General features: G+C 28.3%; 1 protein-coding gene across 1 annotated transcript; it reads right to left on the bottom strand.

Annotated features, from left to right (window-relative positions):
- Window positions 1-7,170: 7,170 nt before the first annotated feature.
- Window positions 7,171-9,525, bottom strand: LOC137814173 (pentatricopeptide repeat-containing protein At2g30780). The gene is made up of 2 exons (XM_068616765.1): window positions 9,103-9,525; window positions 7,171-8,788 (listed from the first exon to the last, which is right to left on the bottom strand). Exons 1-2 carry the CDS (start codon window positions 9,478-9,480, stop codon window positions 7,664-7,666), a joined length of 1,503 nt encoding a protein of 500 aa, XP_068472866.1. The 5' UTR covers window positions 9,481-9,525; the 3' UTR covers window positions 7,171-7,663.
- Window positions 9,526-20,098: the final 10,573 nt, after the last annotated feature.

The raw sequence follows: 20,098 nt of genomic DNA on the forward strand, positions 1-20,098 counted from the left end.
CAGTCATTGCTTCTACTTTGCGCGTTCGCAACATTATGATCATTCTTCTATTCAGGTGTGTGTGTGTGATTAGTGTCCATTGTACGAATTATGTCTCCAAGTTCAATTAACAACCAAATTATTTTCTTAAAATATGGGCTTAAAAGGTTTTTAAAGATGCTAAAGGAGAACAAAGCCAACTCAAAGAGAATCAATTCAGTCTGAAATCATTTTCTGCAACCCTTTAATAGTGGTTACTTTGACATTGTCAAGCATTTCATTTTTGTTTCTCTAGTGAATATTTATCAATCACTCTGTGAGAAAAGAACCCATTCATTGTGCTCTTGTGCTGATTTGAAAAGGTCTATAAACTATGATTCTGTGATGGAGTGTGAAGAGTGGATTTAGCAGAACAGGAATTTGATGATGACATGTGTGTTGTGTTATGAAAAGTCAAAAGTAGTTTTGTATAGTCCTGAGATGGGATCCAAATGGTATGATGCAGTTGACAACTGGAGAAGATATAGATAATTTCAAATGTTGTGTTCCTAGCTGCTCCACCAATTGTTATTAAAAAAAAACTGTAGGCTTTGAACAGCTTAAGCACATGGAATCTTCTGATTAACATTTTCAAAGTGTGACTTTGGAAATGTGACACCAGCTTCGTAAATATTATTAATGAGCTTTGGACGACAATGATAAAACAAAATACTCCCAATATAATAATACTACTTATAGGCTTTGAGTGATTGTAGTTGTAGGTGAGGTGGACCAAGCCAAACCAAACCAAACCAATACTATAATACTTATCCATAGCCTTCAGGCTAGTTTTTCTATCTTCTTCAGTTTTTTTTCCCTTTTCTTTTGTTCCCATAATAAATATATTTGGGGTAGGGGTAGTCAATGACATCTCCTAATTGATGAGAATGATTCTTAAGGGGCAAGATATAAAAAGAAAAAAAATCAACTTTCTTTGTTAATGGTTGAATGTATCTCTGTTCTCTTGCAAATTTGAGAAAAAAATTGAATTGTTCAATGTTCATATTCATGATACTTGTTATATTTTTAGAAGGCAATTGTTGTATCGTATTTGTAATTTCTTTAGTTTTTACGGTTTGTATTTTTTTTAACTCATTTACATATTTACGTAAGCCAATATTTTTTAGTTCAAGTGTAACTTAAACCATTATAGTACAACACTGAGTAATATTTTTTTCTTCTAAACAACACACAGTTAAAAAGTATATCATTCAATTATGAATTTGAATTTCAATAAATGAAAAATCTGTTAATTGTCTTTTTTAATCGGTTATGTAGAATATAAGGTCAAAATGTGGGTAAATTCCCCATCTAACACCATTTACACTTTTATTTCTCCATCTAGCACTCTTTTGTTTTTATTTCCTTAGCACTATTTTGTTTTTATTTCCCTATCTAGCACCCTTTTGTTTTTTATTTTCCTATCTAGCACCATTTAAAATATATATATATATATATATATTTTTTTTTTCTTTTATAATTTTAATTTTGAATGCATTAAAAAATAAATATTTTTAATGTTTAAAATAGTTAGAAATATAATTAATGAATAAATAAATGATTTTTTACAAAATAAAATAATAATAATAAATTTAAAATTTTTAGTTTAATTTTTTTTAAGAATGAAGAAAATAAAAAATAAACCCTACAACAACATAAAAATTGAACCTATAAACTAAAATTAGTATTTATTTTTTTTATTATTAATGATGTAATCATGTTAATTTTAAGTAAAAAATACAAGACATAATTATAAAAAAACCAAAGTCAATTAGTATTAATTAATAGTGGACACACAAATAATATTGAAGTGTCTACCTTAAATGCAAAATCCTAAAAACATAACTAATGCAAATGTTATACTTAATGCTTACAAATGAGAAGAAGAAAATGCAAAAATAAATAAGTCTAGAAAATAAAAACAACAGTAATAAAATAAAAACAAAAAACAGAAATAAATAAAGAATGACAAAAAAAAAATAATAACTAAAAACATAAAAGATATAAAATAAAGGCAAAAAAAAAAGATAAAGATAAAAGATATAAAAAAATCCAAATAAGATAAATATAAGAGATATAAGGCGATACTAAATAAATATATGTTGATCATAAAAAAAAAAATGAAAGATGATCATTCATTTAATATTTTCTTTAATGGTACATTAAATAGTTTGTGGGAAATGAAACATAATTAATAACGAGAAGTGCACAATCCAGTAATGTTGGAACATGTTCTTTATGTGTGTCGTGTTTAACAATATGAACATTTTTTTGTTCTATGTTCTCTTATGTCCATATCAGTTCTTATTCAACTTGGTTTTTTTATAATTATGTTCTGTATTTTTTTACTTGAAATTAACATGATTACATCATCAATAATAATAAAAATAAATACTAATTTATATTTATAGATTCAAATTTTATATTGTTGTAGAGTTTAATTTTTTATTTTCTTTATTCTTAAAAAAAATAATTTTTAAACTGAACATTTTAAATTTATTTTTATTTTGTAAAAATTCATTAATTATATTTCTAACTATTTTAAACATTAAAAATATTTACTTTTTAATGCATTCAAAATTAAAATTATAAAAAAAGATAATTTATTATTTATTTATTTATTTTTGAAATAGTGCTAGATAGGGAAATAAAAAATAAAAGGGTGTTAGATAGGGAAATAAAAACAAAAAGGTGCTAGATAGAAAAATATAAACAAAAGGATCCTAGATTGGGAAATAAAAGTGAAAATGGTGCTAGATAGGAAATTTACCCTCAAAATGTAGTATTTAATATTTATTTTATTAATTTGCATTACAAGTATTTATTTCATCAAATATTTTAAGTAAAATAATATAGAATGCGCTCTCCTTGTGGGTAAATTCCCTATCTAGCACCATTTACACTTTTATTTCCCTAACTAGCACCCTTTTGTTTTTATTTCCCTATCTAGCACCCTTTTGTTTTTATTTCTCTATCTAGCACCCTTTTATTTTTTATTTCCCTATCTAGCACCATTTAAAAAAAAATAAAAAATAAAAAATAATTATTTTTTTATAATTTTAATTTTGAATGCATTAAAAAATAAGTATTTTTAATGTTTAAAATAGTTAGAAATATAATTAATGAATAAAGAAATGAGTTTTTACAAAATAAAAATAAAAAAGTAATAAATTAAAAATGTTTAGTTTAAATTATTTTTTAAGAATGAAGAAAATAAGAAATTAAACCCTATAACAACATAAAAGTTGAATCTATAAACATAAATTAGTATTTATTTTTATTATTATTATTGATGATGTAATCATGTTAATTTCAAGTAAAAAATACAGGACATAATTATAAAAAAAACCAAAGTCAATTAGTATTAATTAATAGTGGACACATAAATAATATTGAAGTGTCTACCCTAAATGCAAAATCCTAAAAAAAAAAAAAAACTAATGCAAATGCTACACATAATGCTTAAAAATGAGAAGAAAAAAAATACAAAAATAAATAAGTATAGAAAATAAAAACAAAAAAATAAAATAAATAAACAATGGCAGAAAAAAAATAATAACTAAAAACATATAAGATATAAAATAAAGGCAAAACAAAATAAGATAAATATACAAGATATAAAAAAATATAAAAATCCAAACAAGATGAAGATAAGAGATATAAGACGATACTAAATAAGTAGATGTTGATCATAAAAAGAAAAATAAATGAAAGATGATCATTCATTTAATATTTTCTTTAATGGTACATCAAATAGTTTGTGCGAAATGAAACATAATTAATGACAAGAAGTGCACAATCGAATAATGTTGAGACATGTTCTTTCTGTGTTTGACAATATGAACATTTTTTTTGTTCAATCATGTTGTTCTCTTATATCCATATCAGTTCTTATTCGACTTGACTTATGTATCCCCTTTGAGGTTATTTTCATGTCCGGACTTAGGCATACTATTTGACCAGTGTATGCAGGCCAATACTCTTCATTTATGAGTTCCATTAAATAGTCTTTCATAACATGAAAATTTGTTGCAATGTTGTTGTTCTTATTTTCTATATTTATTTATTTTTACATTTTTCTTCTTCTCATTTTTAAGCATTAAGTGTAGCAATTGCATTAGTTTTTTTTTTAGGATTTTGCATTTAAGGTAGATAGGCACTTCAATATTATTTGTGTGTTCAATATTAATTAATACTAATTGACTTTGATTTTTTTTATAATTATGTCTTGTATTGTTTACTTAAAATTAACATGATTACATCATTAATGATAATAAAAACAAATACTAATCTATGTTTATAGATTCAACTTTTATGTTGTTGTAGAGTTTAATTTTTTATTTTCTTAATTCTTAAAAAAAAATTAACTAAACATTTTTAATTTATTACTTTTTTATTTTATTTTGTAAAAACTCATTTCTTTATTCATTAATTATATTTCTAACTATTTTAAACATTAAAAATACTTATTTTTTAATGTATTCAAAATTAAAATTATCAAAAAAATATTTAATTTATTATTTATTTATTTATTTTTGAAATGGTGCTAGATAGGGAAATAAAAAACAAAAAGGTGCTAGATAGAGAAATAAAAACAAAAGGGTGCTAGATAGGGAAATAAAAACAAATGGGTGTTAGATAGGGAAATAAAAGTATAAATAATGTTAGATAGAGAATTGAGCCTCTCCTTGTTGTATATCCGCATTTTTTAAAAATAAAACATTTTTTAAAAATAAAACATTTTTTAAAAATAAAACATTTTTTAATAATAAAATATTTTAAAAAATATAATTTAAAACAAATATAATTTTAAAAATTAAGAAAATGTATGTTTATGTTATTTTAAGTGGGGGAGCTCCATTATATTAGGCATAGAAGTTAGACACTTATAATTGGGGTAATTAAAAAAAATACATCCCCTTTAATTTTTTATTAAAGATACCACTGCATATATTTACAGTGTTTATATAATGATATATATATATATATATATATATATATATATATATATATATATAATATAATATAATATAATATAATATAAAAAATTACGGTTTAAATATAATCCCTGCTAAATATACCAAAATTATTGAAAATAGCGATATATTTTAATTTGCATTTACTTAATCCAAAAATTCATTTTTGATTGTATAAAATAAGAAGAAACGTAGTTTATTCTTGCACGAACTTTTTACTATATTTCACAAAATTAAATGAAAATTAGTTGCTAATTGAAAGTTAATTAGTAGCCGTCAAATTAACCTTTTAACTATCAAACTAGCTTATCAAATTATAAATGTTTGATACAACTACATTTTAGAGTAGCTCATAAATATGTGTTAATGATAGTTTCTTGGTGTAAGATACCTTATAAAATTGAAAAACCTGTTCAACATCCAATAGCACTTTTGGTTGATTCAAACAAATCAATTCAGTAAAGACTAAGTCAATTAAATTACAAATTTGAGTAAGTTCAAAGCACAAAAACAAAACAGATAACAAGAATAAAGTTACTTCAAAACATTAAAACAAGTTTATGAAACTGAACCGATTAAAATCAAACAAACCCTTTTCTATTTTTAATTCAGATTGGGTGAATTGTATTATACAGTTCATCAAACTAAAATACAGTTTGATTCTAACAAATCAATTTTCAAAGTTAGTTCGATTTGAGTGAACCGTTTTCTAATTTAGTTCCGCTCAACTTTTGTTGTGCTAAAACCGAACAATTGACACCAAGTGTGGGCATGCTTTCAGGGACGAACATAAAAAAATTATACGAAGCTGTATTATGGTGAAGCAGATTTATTCATTAAAAAACAACCAAAAACAGAATAGTAAAAATAATATAAAATACTTACCAATCGAGGACTTCAACAAGTATTTTATGTAGAAGGCTTAATTTACTATTACCTTAAAATTACGCCTTTAGATACAATAATGAATAAGGAAAAAAGCTAGATATTGAAAACTCTTGTAACAATGACGCAATAAAATTGTCACATTACCTCGTGTACCCCTTTTTCTTTTAGATTAATATTTTTTAATTCTCACTTTTCATATATTTGATAAACTTCTTTTTGGATTTTAATGAAAATACTTCCTTTTATAAGATAGAAAGTACAACTGCTGCTGAATCAAAACAAGTATTAAAAACCCTATTGATTGTATATTTAAAAACACTCACCATGCAGAGATAAGGAAAAACACCAAAACTGTTGATGAAACATACTCCAAGTACGTTGCAAGATGCACCACCACTAAAGGCTAGGCAAAGTCAATATCCAAAAATAGAGACTCATACATATCAGTAGATGACAATAAAAACTGTTCCAACTGACATCAAAGAAAATTGGGAGAAACTTACCTTTCTAACTTACACATTTTGATTAGAAGCTAAGATCTATCCAATGTAAGTGTGCGCAACAAATTGGTATTAGGGGATATTTAGAGGCAGCCCTGGTTCCAAGCTCCAAAACCTGGATTATTTGCCACACCTTAGGCACCCATCTCAAAATAGGGCAGACCTGTTGCTCTTCTTTAAGCCTTAGGTTTCAGGTCCTGCTGTATTATTGAAAGTAACCAACACTGAGGTCAAAGCTCTGAATTTCTTTTCAATACTCTCCTTCGCATATGGAAACAAAAGATAAAAAACTCCTCTACCTTGTGATTTGACCTATTCAGCCATAAACAATATATCTTCCAAAACAATTATCTATACGGATTAAAATACAAATAAAAAATCATACAGCTGCCTACCGTCTAGTATTATCCAGATATACAAAACTCAATGATATAGTCTCCAACTCGAGCAATGTTATTAAGCAGGTCATCAATAAGGCCAATGAGCAATAAGAGAGGCGCTTAAGTCTTCCATGCATAATAAAATGTTAGTTTTATGTTAATGCTCCTCATGAATGATGAAACAGATTTTTCTTCCAAACAAGTTCAACTAGGATTTACACTATGTATAAGAAAACTTTTTCTAATATAATTTATTATAAAGTGGCAGTACAACACGCATTGTAACTCCGAATTATTTCTGTTTTTAATACCACTGATCTAAAGTCAGGTATATATGAATGTGTATCAAGAGCATTGCAGAAAATGTGAATTATACAATTAGGAGAGATTTGCTGATAAGAAAAACAATTAGGAGAAGGAACCTACAGAATCAATTTTCTGTGGAGCAATATCAGCATTTCAATAACTTCTGTGTACTACGTCCTCTTTCCCCGAGTTAAATGCACTGTGGCCTGCACTTTGACCCAATGCAAAGAATGGAGGGGAAAAAAATCCATACATACTTCGACCCACTAATTTACAGGTAATTTAAATCATTCACAGCCATATAATTTTTATATTGGCCTTTGAGCTATTCTCATGATATAAATAATGGATTTTTTTCCCTGAACAGAAATGGTTACTACAATTTATTCTGTTTACAAAAAAAAATCACCATTTTGGTTTTGTAATTTAGCTCCGAGCGAGAGGCAAACCCTGAAAAATGTTCCAGATACAACTTGAATGGTAGATCCTGGAACATCTGGGTCTGAGTTGGTTAGAAGTTTGTGGTTCCACTTTTAGACTTCTTATCAACAATACCATTGGAAAGATAATATGCACTTCAAGATATATATATACTTTATGATGGAAATGCATCCAAAGGAAATTCATAACCATGTTTGAACATTTGCCCCAGTATTTTTAAAACCATGGAACTCTGGCCACGGTTGGTGTAAGCTTTGTGCATTATCCATAATGTTTTCTTTGTGCATACAAGCTTGACATTTTCCATCTCCTCAAGGACACGATACAATTCATGTAAGGGCTTCTGTGACCCATGCATGACCAGTTTACAATGATATAAGGAGCGGCAGGTACTCCACCCAGAGATTTCAGTACGTCTCACAAAATTTTCTAGCCTTTCTACTGCATTGCACCGATAATAAGTTGCAGCGATGCATCTCATGATACCCTTGGTTCTTATAGAGGTTCCATGTTCAAATGCCTCATTTATAGAATTCTCCATCTTCTCTAACCTGTCTTCCTTGGCATAGAGTTTAATCAGCAACACATTTAACCATGGTCTGTACTCCTTTTCTGGAATAAACTTCAATAGCGATTCTATCCTCATTAGTTTATTCGGTTCAGAACTTCTAGAATAGGCACATATCATACATCTGATTAATCTAATTTCATGTTCATTTACATGATCCCTTACAATGGAATACATCTCTTCCATCTTTTCCAGATTACCTGAATTTGCATACCCGCGAAGCATTAGCAGGTAGGTTTTCGTCTTAGGCTGGACAGGGCTCGACTTCAACATTTGAAACACCTTTTCCATATCATCCCACATCCAAGCTGTGATATATCCAGCAATTAAGTGATTATAAGTGCTGATGTTCACGGCAAGGTCTAACCTTCGTATCTCAGAGAAGATTGCTTCCATGTGATCAATCAGCATCAAGCTACCACAACTAGATATGAGAATGTTGAATGTGGCAATAGAAGGATCGCAAGTTGGATCCCTCTTCAGATCAGAAAACAAGGACCAACAGTTATCAGCAAGACCATTTAATGAAAAGGCACTAATTAGCGCATTGTAAGTGCTGGTCGTCTTGAGACCTTTCCTAGCAGCCTCGTTAAAGAGGTTCACAGCTAAATTAATATTCCCAGCTCTACCTGCAGCTGTTATACCCTTTGAGTACTCTCTCGAATCCATAGGGTTTTCAGCATTACATCTTTTCCTTCTCCAATTAAACACCTGAATGTTAACCAACACAATCCAAATAAAAATCAAAACCATTAAAATCGGTTATATTCATTTATATTTCGCAATAATACAAGTTCGACGAACCACCATTAACTAAACAAAACTGGATTGATCTAAAATAAAACACAAGTAAAATAAACCAAAATAGCAATACTTTCAAGATCCTAATGCAAGGAGAGAAACTTAAAAAAAAAAAGACAGTCCAATTTACCATATCCAACATAACTTCACAAAAAAAAAAAGTCCAATTCGCCAATAAACCAAATTAAAAAACCGGTTTCAAATAGAGTTGATAAAAATTGAACCTGAAGAGCAAGGGAAGGATTTGAATTCAATTGATTCATAAGTTGGAAGAACACATATCCCTCGGGGTAACGGCGATTGAGACGGTCATACTTATCGTCCAGAATGCTTTGAACCCGAACAGAGTCGGAGGATTCCCGAACTAGCTCGTTCCTAAGAATCGTGACGTGGTGATCCCTTTTGGCTGAAGAATAAGACTTGGCAGCGAACAGTGGAACAAGGTCTGAGAACAAGTTTGACATTGTGTTGAGGTTGCGATAAGATAGCGGGGTGGAGAAGGAGGGAATGGCTTTGGGCTTGAAGAGTCCATGGAAATGGTATTGGGAGAGCAACAACTGAACTCGCATTGCGCCAGAAGAGAATCTCCACATTCGTTTCATGGTCGACGCTCAAATTTTTGTTAGGGTTTTACGCAGAAGAAATCCCCATAGACGCGGTACTATGCAGGCCTCTCCTTATCCTTGGGCCTGGCCTTTTCAGCCCATGTTTCGTTGTGTCATACACACATAAAACCCAATCCTTTTAAACTGCACCCTACACAATTTTAAATTTCCGAAAATGCCTTTTATTTTAGAAATGGAAATCTGAAAGAAATTGAAAATAATACATTTTGAAAGAGTAGATCTGGAAGAAATTATTGTATTCTGAAAATAAATAAAAAATTCATTCCAGAGAAAAAAATTCACAATACAAAAAGTTTGTTATGAAAAAAAAAATCCAAAACAATTTTAAGAGTCCGAAATGTATTTTTATATATATCTCAATTTTATCTAAAGACATTTTCTTTCTTTTTTTATAGTGAAATTGGGTGCAATGATATAATGGATGAAGTAATTGTCCGTCTTTATTGGAACGTGTTGAATCATTAAGCTGAAATTCACCCTATAATATTGATTTTAAAGGATGATTTGTACCAAGCTCTTTGGGTGCAATTCGGTTCAATTTTTGATAAAAATTATATTCGAATCAAACATAAAATATACATATAATTCGATTTAAAAAAAAAAACGAACCAAATAAAATCAATTTATGTGATTTGGTTCGAATATACTTTTATAGTTTTTATTTTTTAGTTTCAATTTTTTCATTAAATATTCTTTTTTTTCAACTATTAAATTGAAATATATAATTATAAAGAATGTTATTGCAACAAAATATGATAAATACATTAAATAATAAACTAATAAGATCATAAGATTAATATTTAATATATTAAAAATTAAAATAATATATTATCTATGGAGATGAAAATCTCACGTACAATTCTGGAACAGAGATTATTTGAACCAAATGACGATCGTAACGAATGTCACCTCAACCTGAAGGAAATTATGCGAAAGCTTTACAAAATTATTATGAGAATATGTGACTGGAAATTGATCTCTATGATCAAAGTTATATACTTTATAACATAGACCTTATTCACACAAGTAACGAAGAACATACTAAAGCTTTGGAATATTATTTTCGGACACTCGAACGAAACTCATTTTTACTCGAAGCTTTTAATAATATGGTTGTGATCTGTCATTACGTGCGACTATCTCCACTATAGAAAGAAAAAAAAAGAACAAGCAAATCCACAAATTTTAATAGAATAAATATCAAGAATGATAAATAATAAAGACTTTCTACATATACATATATAGTCCAAAACAACGATTTTTTATCAGTTGTAGCAAAGAAACTTCATAGAAGTAAAAATATGAAGAAATCAATATGTCTAGATATCCTCTTTTTCTATGGATAAAATATCTAATTGATAAAGTAAGCATCCTAAGAATCAATTAACACGGTTTTGAATTGATATAATAAAAACTGTTTACTTATCTCATGATAAATAAAAAAGTCAGGAATTCACTTATTTAATAAAATGGATCCCCTAATATTTTGAGGAGTGGTGTAGTATCAAATCCCAAAGATAGAAAGTATTTTCTCTTTACTTATAAGAAGTTAGAAGATAAGAAAGAAAAAACTTTTACCAAGATTCTATAGAAATGAATATATCATATATTTTTGTATATTATATATAAAATCGAGATAGTTAACTTTCAGAAAATTAGAATTATAACGAGGGCGTTAATGTCAATGCTTTATTCCCTTTTCTGAAGGTAGGAGAAAAGATGAAACTAAAAAAAAGATTAAATTCTTTTAAATTCAAGTTTGAAACTCATATTAATAACTTCTATATGAAGGGATTTCCCTCTTTAACTGCTCTCAATTTTTTTTTCTATTTTATCTTTATATCAATATTTAATTTAATTACTGTATTATGCACATTGCATCATTTCCTATTTTTTTTAAAACATATTAAATTTTGTTTTTAATTTTAATTTTCTGAAATATATCTCCATTTCTTCAATTTTCACGGATGGATATTGCTTTCCCATTTGATTTTTTTGAATATTTGGGATTTTATCACCGTTTTTTGTCTCTTCGCTCTTTCTCACTTTATTTTTCCTTTTTCTTAAATATCTTGAAATTCAATCACATGACTCTCATACTTTCCGTGTGTTTCTCATGCACACGAATACACATAAATCTATATTTCATTTAAATAAATTTAAATAAAAAATATGGATGCACAATCCGCTATTGTAATCTAACGACAATAAGTACGAAACAAAAATTTAAGATTTAATTTAAAAATATTTATGTGAAGTAAACTAAACAACTTTTAAAAGAAGATTTATGTTGAAATATATATAACTTGCTAATAATAATATATTAAAAGTATACACTGTGGTTTGATTTAATTTGAGTGAGTTTTAAAAGTTTAAACCCAAATCGAACCAAACCACTATGTTAATAGAATAAAGAAACTGAGTTTTGAGTGTTTTTGTGGTTATTTAGATTGATTTTTGTTTTTTTATCCCTTTACTTCCGAACACCCTGGTTTATACTATTTTAGTTCTAACAGATGTTTTATGTAATTGAAATATTTTCTAATTTTATTTTTTAATAGATAAACATTTTAAATATATATAAGTGTATTTTAGATTCATAATAAATAATTTAAACTATAATATAATTTTTTAAAAAAACAACAAACGTAAGACTAGACAATATAACTATCTCAAGAAGAACCATATCTCTACTTTAATTTAAAACAATAACAATATCAACAATAATAACAATGTTAACATTTTCATGAATAAGTTTGATGTGAACACTTATTCACCAACCAATACATTGTGTTTCTTATGAAGATATAACTAAAGTAAATTATCTTGAAGGAGTAGAACATTAATTTAAACTTAAGAACAATATATCTCACACTAGATCTAATGATAAAAAAAATTGTTCTCATAACTTTCAACTAATGATAAAAAAACTGTTCTCATAAATTATCTTGAAGGAGTAGAACATTAATTTAAACTTAAGAACAATATATCTCACACTAGATCCAATGATAAAAAAATTGTTCTCATTACTTTCAACTTTGTAAAAATATGCTCCCACTTCACACATATCATAAAAGTCAAATATCCAAACAGATTTACTATTTATGATAACTTCACATATATTCTTATTGCGGCATGGTTTTGTGTAAGGAAATGTAGGAGAAATTCAAGTATTATTTGTTGGTTTATTTTTATTATATTCATCCAATAACAATGAAATTGTGAGATGATTTATTGAATACAATTCAACACATAGTATATGTTACAATGATTTCACGAGAATATCATCTTATTTTATTATTTTCAAAATCACTAAAGAAATGTCAATATTTAATATTAATTTTATATAAAACAAAATGTTAGCTAACCGAGAGTAGGTATTGACAAATAAAATTCTACACGAATCTACAATTGTTTTGATTGACGTCATGTTGTGTCTAACTCAATAATAGGGTGAAAGTAAATTTGGTACTGATTTTTAAAAATGATGAAAAAAAATCTTATTTACTCTTTATAAAAAGGGAGTGCATTAATTACGGAGATTGTTTGGATATGCGAAATTGTAATATAGCTCAAAACAAGACCAGATACAAGGAGTAGGGGGAGAACACTACTATATGTAAGGGAAAGAAGATGACCCGATCAAAGAACAACAACTGACAAAGAGTAATTTCAACTCATATTTTACACTAAACTCACTTTATACATTAAATTTTATACTCTTATTAACTTGAGAGTCGGAATATCTTCTGCAGGTGAACCCCTTCATTTCCTTACAACCAATTCATGAAACTTGCAAGCATACAATCTAGTGACTATCTTAGAGTTTAACTGACCTCAACTAAATGCTCTAGTTGAGAGACATCTCTCTTGGCTAGAACATTTTGGCGCCCAACATGGGGCAAGTAAATCTATCTTGCGTCATTTTTAGAAATGCAAGTGATAGGAAGGACGATGACACAAAAGAAAGGAGAGACAATACATCAAATATTGGACGTGAAATATTGCAAACCTTCGTGTTTAAGACCCTATTAGGTTTGAGAAGTTGTCGGAAAAGGAGCATATCGCTTGGAAATTTGATGGAAGTTGTGGTGTCATTGACCGAGTCTGATATTGTCATGAATAGATCGGGTACCGATCTATGTAATTAAGAACATTAATACCGTATGTGCAAATCAAGGATATTAATGTTGAATCAGTGGAGAAGCGACCTAAAATTAGTATTAAACAAAGGTCCTATATCGAGAACATTGAATATAGCCAACCTTCGTTTTATTAATTATTTTTTATGCATCTTAACATATTGTGTTAAAGTGATGAATTATAGATTTGAAGAAAAAACCATGCACAAGTCCTAACTTGGTATGGTGTCGATCTCGTTTGGTCTAATTTATTGAAGACCACGTACAGGTCTTAACTTAACATGAAGGAAAACCATGCACAAGTCCTAACTTGGTGTGATGCCGACCTCGTTCGATCCAATTCATTGAAGACCACGTATACGTCTTAATTTGACGTAAAGAAAAACCATGCACAAGTCTTAACTTTGTGTGGTGTCGACCTCGTCTAATTTATTGAAGACCAAGTACAAGTCTTAACTTGACGTGATGAAAAAGCCATGCACAAGTCTTACCTTGGTGTGGTGTCGACCTCGTTCGTTCCAATTTATTGAAGGCCACATACAAGTCTTAACTTGACGTGAAGAAAAACCATGCACAAGTCTTAACTTGGTGTGGTGCTGACCTTGTTCAGTCCAATTTGTCAATTTTAAATAATATACATTGTAGGTGAAGGACTTGCCGACCTTGCTCAGTCTAACTTATGAAAGCAATATCGATCTCGCTAGATACAAGTGAATTTAAAAAAATTACATACATCACAGGTGAAGGAAATGTTGATCTCGCTAGATCAAGGTGAATTTTAAAAAATTACATGCAGATGAAGGAAATGTCGAGCTCGTTTGGTTCAATTTATTGAAGACCATGTACAAGTCTTAACTTGACGTGAAGAAAAATCATGCACAATTCTTAACTTGACATGGTGCCGACCTGTTGCTCGGTCTAAATTGTCAATTTTAAATAATATACATTGCATGTGAAGGAAATGTTGACCTCGCTCGGTCTAGTTTGTGAAGGAAATGTCGATCTCACTCGGTCCAATTTGTAAGTTTTAAATTATATCCATAACAGGTAAAGGAAATATCCACCTATTAGGTGAAGGAAATGTCAACATATGTAGTTAATGTTTATGAACTTATTAGCCTCATTGGCTTATGCCTGAGGGTATGGGGTTGTGAGGTCATGACCCGAGCCCAATCATATGGTGAAATGGTCTTAATGGCAATCTCTGAATTTAATGGTTATAAACTTATCAACCTCATTGGCTTATGCCTGAGGCGGGAGGATGTGAGGTCTTGGGCCAAGCCCAATAATAGGGTGAAAACAAATTTGATACCGATATCTGAAAATGATGAAGAAATATTTTATTTACCTGTCATAAAGTGAGGAAGGTGTTAATTATGAAGATTGACTAGATATGCGGGATTGTAATTAATTTATGAATATAGGTCAAAACAAGACCAAATACAAGGAGAAGGGGGAACACTATTGTACATAAGAGAAAAAAGATGACCTGACCAAAGAACAAAAACTCACAAAGAGTAATTTCAACTCATATTTTACACTATACTCATTATATACACGAAATTTTATGCACTTACTGACTTGAACGTTAGAGTATTTTCTGTTGGTGGAGTCCCCTCATTTCCTTGGAGCCAATTCATGAAGCTTACAAGTTCGATGACCATCTCAGAGTTTAACTGACAATAACTCGACTGTGAATCATTTCTACCTAAACTAAATGCTCTAATTGAGAGACATCGCTCTTGATTAGAACAAAGATAATATTTTTAAACGTAAAAATTGTCTCAACTTAGGAGAACATATTATATATAAGTATTGAAGTGTAAGATGGTAAGAAAACTTTATATTGTTAATGAACAATGTTGAGTATGCAATAACAAAAAGTTCATTTATAATATGAACTTGTTCTATAAAATGTCTTAGAGATTTTATTTCTAAAACACAACATCATGCTCAAAAATATATTAGGATGTTAATGTTATTGATAGGTTGGGAATATGTGTTGATAAATTCTAGTTTTGATAATTTATAAAATTTTACTGAATTATGAGTTTACAATTATGCCTATATAGAATCTGGTTACAAAGTTTCTTTATATTAAGTCAATATCAAAATTGAATCACTCCACACTTACTCTGTATTGGAACTCATCTTTGAGTTTTTCTATCACTTTCATAACATTTTTCTAGTTATATATATATAGGAATTCTAATTTTGTACTTTCATATTTAAAATGTTCTTATCACATAAATATTTATATATCAAGACTTAAACCTATATTTTTTATATTTATTATTATTATAAAAAATTCTTAACTTATAAAGTATTAGTCCGTAAGAAATTTAACAATATTAGTATTTATGTTAATGTAATTTCTTAATACTTTTTCTATTGTGTTTTTTTAGAACTATGTAGTGTGGATTATGTTTAATTTTTTTTTTTATTTCGGTTGGATAGCTCTCTTAATATTTAAATATAAATACCTACTATATTTGTTGATTTAATAAAAATAAAGAAATCGTTTTTTAAATATTTAAGAAAACATATAGATAATAAATTTTTTAATGGTTAATAAAAGTAATCAACCTAAGCTTTGGTAGTTGTAGATGCGAGTGTCTTATATATTTTACATAGGAAGTAATCATCATCTTCAAAATCTATAGAATAATTTTGATTTTGCAGTGAGGAGGAACATTTTAAACCATATTTAATTAAAGTTTAATATAGAAAATAATTACTAAAACTGTTATTATGTCAAATTTCTTTAAAATTACTAGTGAAAAAAAATACTTTTTATTACGATTTTATAGTATTTTTTATGACAGTTCTGAAGGTCACATAAAATCAGGAGTTATAAAAATTATGCATTTTCTATGTCGGTTGAAAAACTGACATAGTAAGTAGTAAGTTAACTTACTATGATTGTTGTCTACGAACTGTCATAAAATGTATAATATGTTCAAACAAAACTTTCTATAACTGGTATTTCTACACCCATCATAGAAAATACGACTTATTATGATGGTTCTCATCAGAACCGTCATAGTAAGTGGTTTTGTATGATAAATATTCTTACACTCGTCATTGTAAATAAGACTTTTTATTGTTAGAAATAAAGATCTTAAACAAAATGGGGGTGAATTGTTTATGAAATATTTTCACAAATATTGAAGGTAGATTGAAAGAAAATAAAGAATCAATTAATTAGAAATCAGTTCAGCCAATTAGAAAATTATTTTTAGTTTGATTGCAAAAAATCAACCTGTTTTTTTTTTTGCGAAACAATCGGTTGTTTATACTAGCAGTTTATAAAATCAAAGCTAAAGCAGTTTTAAAGAGAGTAAGGATAGAGAGATTAACACATAATGTTTATACTGGTTCAGTCTTTACCAAAAGTTACATCCAGTTCTCAGAAACCACTGAGAATTCACTAAGTAATCAAACTTTGATTACAAACAACATACCAAAGTGGTGATCCTGAACCCTTCAAGAACACACACCACCTTTGGCAAACAACACAGTTTTCAGAACAACCTTTGAAACTACACAACACCAAGTCACACAGAACTACAATGATTAAGAAAGAAAGGAATAGAATACACCTGGGTACAATCAAAGATTAAAGTACAAAGAATACAGAGAATTCTGTTAAGGTTTTCAAAAAATCAATCGATTGAAATCACGAATCAACCGGTTGAATTAAGAATGGGCATGTTACTAAGGAACTCATCTAGGCTCCAAAAAACCTAATCCCTTCAATATTATCCTCAACATTCCAATCCCGTTTTCATTCTCTTCATCCACTCCATGCAAAGGCTTCTCCACCTCATTAGTGAACTTTACATTCAAATTCAAGTTCCTCTCATTCAAATCCACCTTCTTACTAGAATTTGGCACCATCATCAACCTCATCGTTCTCCACATTCCCATCAACATTCACAGAACCATTAATAAGATTATGAACCTCTATCGATTGGTTTAGAACATCTCAAAATTCATCAACTAATTCCGTTAATGAGATCTATTGTTGGAAAAAAAAAATTAAATGCAAGTTATCGGGTCTTGGTTTGTAATAAGCACATTTTCAATTAATGAAAACTCTCACTCTTTTATATATCTGCAACTGCAATAAGGAAATGAACAAAATAAAGCCTCATTGATTTTAGACGAATAAGAGGATGAGGCAAGTGTAAATATCACTTGTTTTGTCTATTGATTTTTGACATCCAATCGCTAGAGCAATTGCATATGTATAGTGTGCACATCATGTAACATGTTTATAAATTCAATTTATTTGTATATAACAATTTTAGAATGAACATCAGTCAAATTTTAACTGAAATGGTCTTTCTCTATTACTAAAAAAAGTACAACTCATGCTTCAATTAGCAAAGAGCACTATATTTTGTTACAACAACAACATGACTATAATTTTTCATCAGACTAACATGCATCCTATCTATTTATAAAGAACCGATACCAATCCATGGTCTAAGCCATTCACACCTAACAAACACAATCACAGTAACATAAATGCCATAAAAAATGCTCCCTTATTTTTTTCACCCAAAATCTCTAATTGAACAAAACAAGACATTTCCAAAATATATATATGTATATAGATTTTCACACATAAAAAATGAGAGAGTTGAAACCCCCTAACAATTAACTCATTTTTAGAATCCTACAACAAACAATCAAAACAATCGAAATTTGAGGAAGTTAGGCTACTCAGAATCATTATGAGACAATTCAAACAATATGATCATAATAGTATCAATTAAAAGTTAAATTAATCAAAAGATAAGTAATAGAAAATCAATTAAAATAAATCATTACCTATTCAAAGTCCTCTGTAAGAACATGCCCCACCATGACGAACACCGATGAATTAGAGATAGACCGACGCATGAACGATGAAGTAGTGTATACATATATCTATCAATCATGATGAACCACGAGCACGAGCCACGAATCGTAAATATGAGAGAAGAAGGTAAATGGGGCACGAACCACAATGACAATTACAAATGGTGTAGCATGAGTGAGAAGAGTGACAAGAATTCGAAACCTTAAGATCTTAACTAGAACAGAGAAGATTTTAGGGTTAGCGTATAAGGATAAAGATTTACATAAAAAAGATTTAGTGTTTCATTTTAAATTAATTACTATAACCATTCTACATTGATACACTAAATTTCATCTTTATTACAAAAATGTCAATGTAATTACTTTTTATGATTGATGGAATTAAAGCTGACATAATAAATCACTCACTATGATGGTTAACAGACATACTAGATACTTACTGTGTCAGTTCTAACTTCAATTGACATAATAAATATAATATTTATTACAAAAATGTCACCACACCACTTTTTATAAGGTGAATGTCCATCATAATAAGTTGTCATTGTTTTCTATTTTTACACTAGTGAATTATGAATATTTTAAATCACATTTAGTTATTAAAAATAATAATAATAATAATAATAATAATAATTACAAACAACAAAATTGATCTTGTTGTGTAGTGATTATAGAATTTATAATAAAAAAATGATAATTGATAATGATAAAAAATATAATTGACGTATTTAAATAATTGTAACCTAAATATAAATGAAAAGCTTTCAAGTGAATTAGTTTTTCCAAACACGGTTTAGTCTAACCTCTTCGAACAAAAGTCATGTCTAACAAAAAAAATCCAATGATTATTAAAAAAAATGTTGGCATAGTGTGTGTGATACATGTATAGCTGCTTCTCCGAAGTGACTCGAAAAGGAATTTGAGTTTTGTCTAATAACAAATAGACACGAACATACATATCGAATACCTAAACAACAAGTTCTGAAAAGGGCAACGAGCAAAATATCTAATGTAAATAATAATTAATTATGCATGAAAAACTACGTCGATTGTCGACAAAATTGATTACAAGCAGTACTATGAACAGTAAAAAGTCTGAACAATTCGTTGGCCTTCAACGCAATGCCTTTGTTTTTTTCTAGTTACAACGGTCACCCAAGATTTTAACATAACACATTTTCCTCAAATTATTGTATTTCATCTCTGCCTTATAATTATAAAATTAACTATTACTTTACTCGTCAAAACTCAAAAATACCAATTCCACATTGATTTTTTTTTCTAATTCTTTTACATTATCATTATATAAAAATGTACTCAAGATAATTTCTGTATGGTATTTTAATTGAATAATTTTATTTTTTAATAAATTAAAATAATATATTTATTTAATAAAATAAATAATTAAATATTTTTATTTTATTTTAAAATAATTAAAAAAATTCGCTAGTTTTGAGAGTATGAATATCTCATAAACTGAATGACATGGTGGTATGAATTTAAAAAAATATCATTATTTTATTATTTATAATAGAATTTACAAAATATTTTTTTATTCCCTTATTTGAAGAATATTGGAATTG

Source organism: Phaseolus vulgaris, chromosome 1 (assembly GCF_000499845.2).
Source record: "Phaseolus vulgaris cultivar G19833 chromosome 1, P. vulgaris v2.0, whole genome shotgun sequence".
In the NCBI taxonomy this organism is placed as follows: domain Eukaryota; kingdom Viridiplantae; phylum Streptophyta; class Magnoliopsida; order Fabales; family Fabaceae; genus Phaseolus; species Phaseolus vulgaris.

Excerpts from the sequence above, each read along its gene's own strand:
- LOC137814173 (XM_068616765.1), bottom strand. The coding sequence starts at position 9,480 with ATGAAACGAATGTGGAGATTCTCTTCTGGCGCAATGCGAGTTCAGTTG. Across the intron at positions 8,789-9,102 it reads ATCCTTCCCTTGCTCTTCAG|GTGTTTAATTGGAGAAGGAA; the intron begins GTTCAATTTTTA and ends GTTAACATTCAG.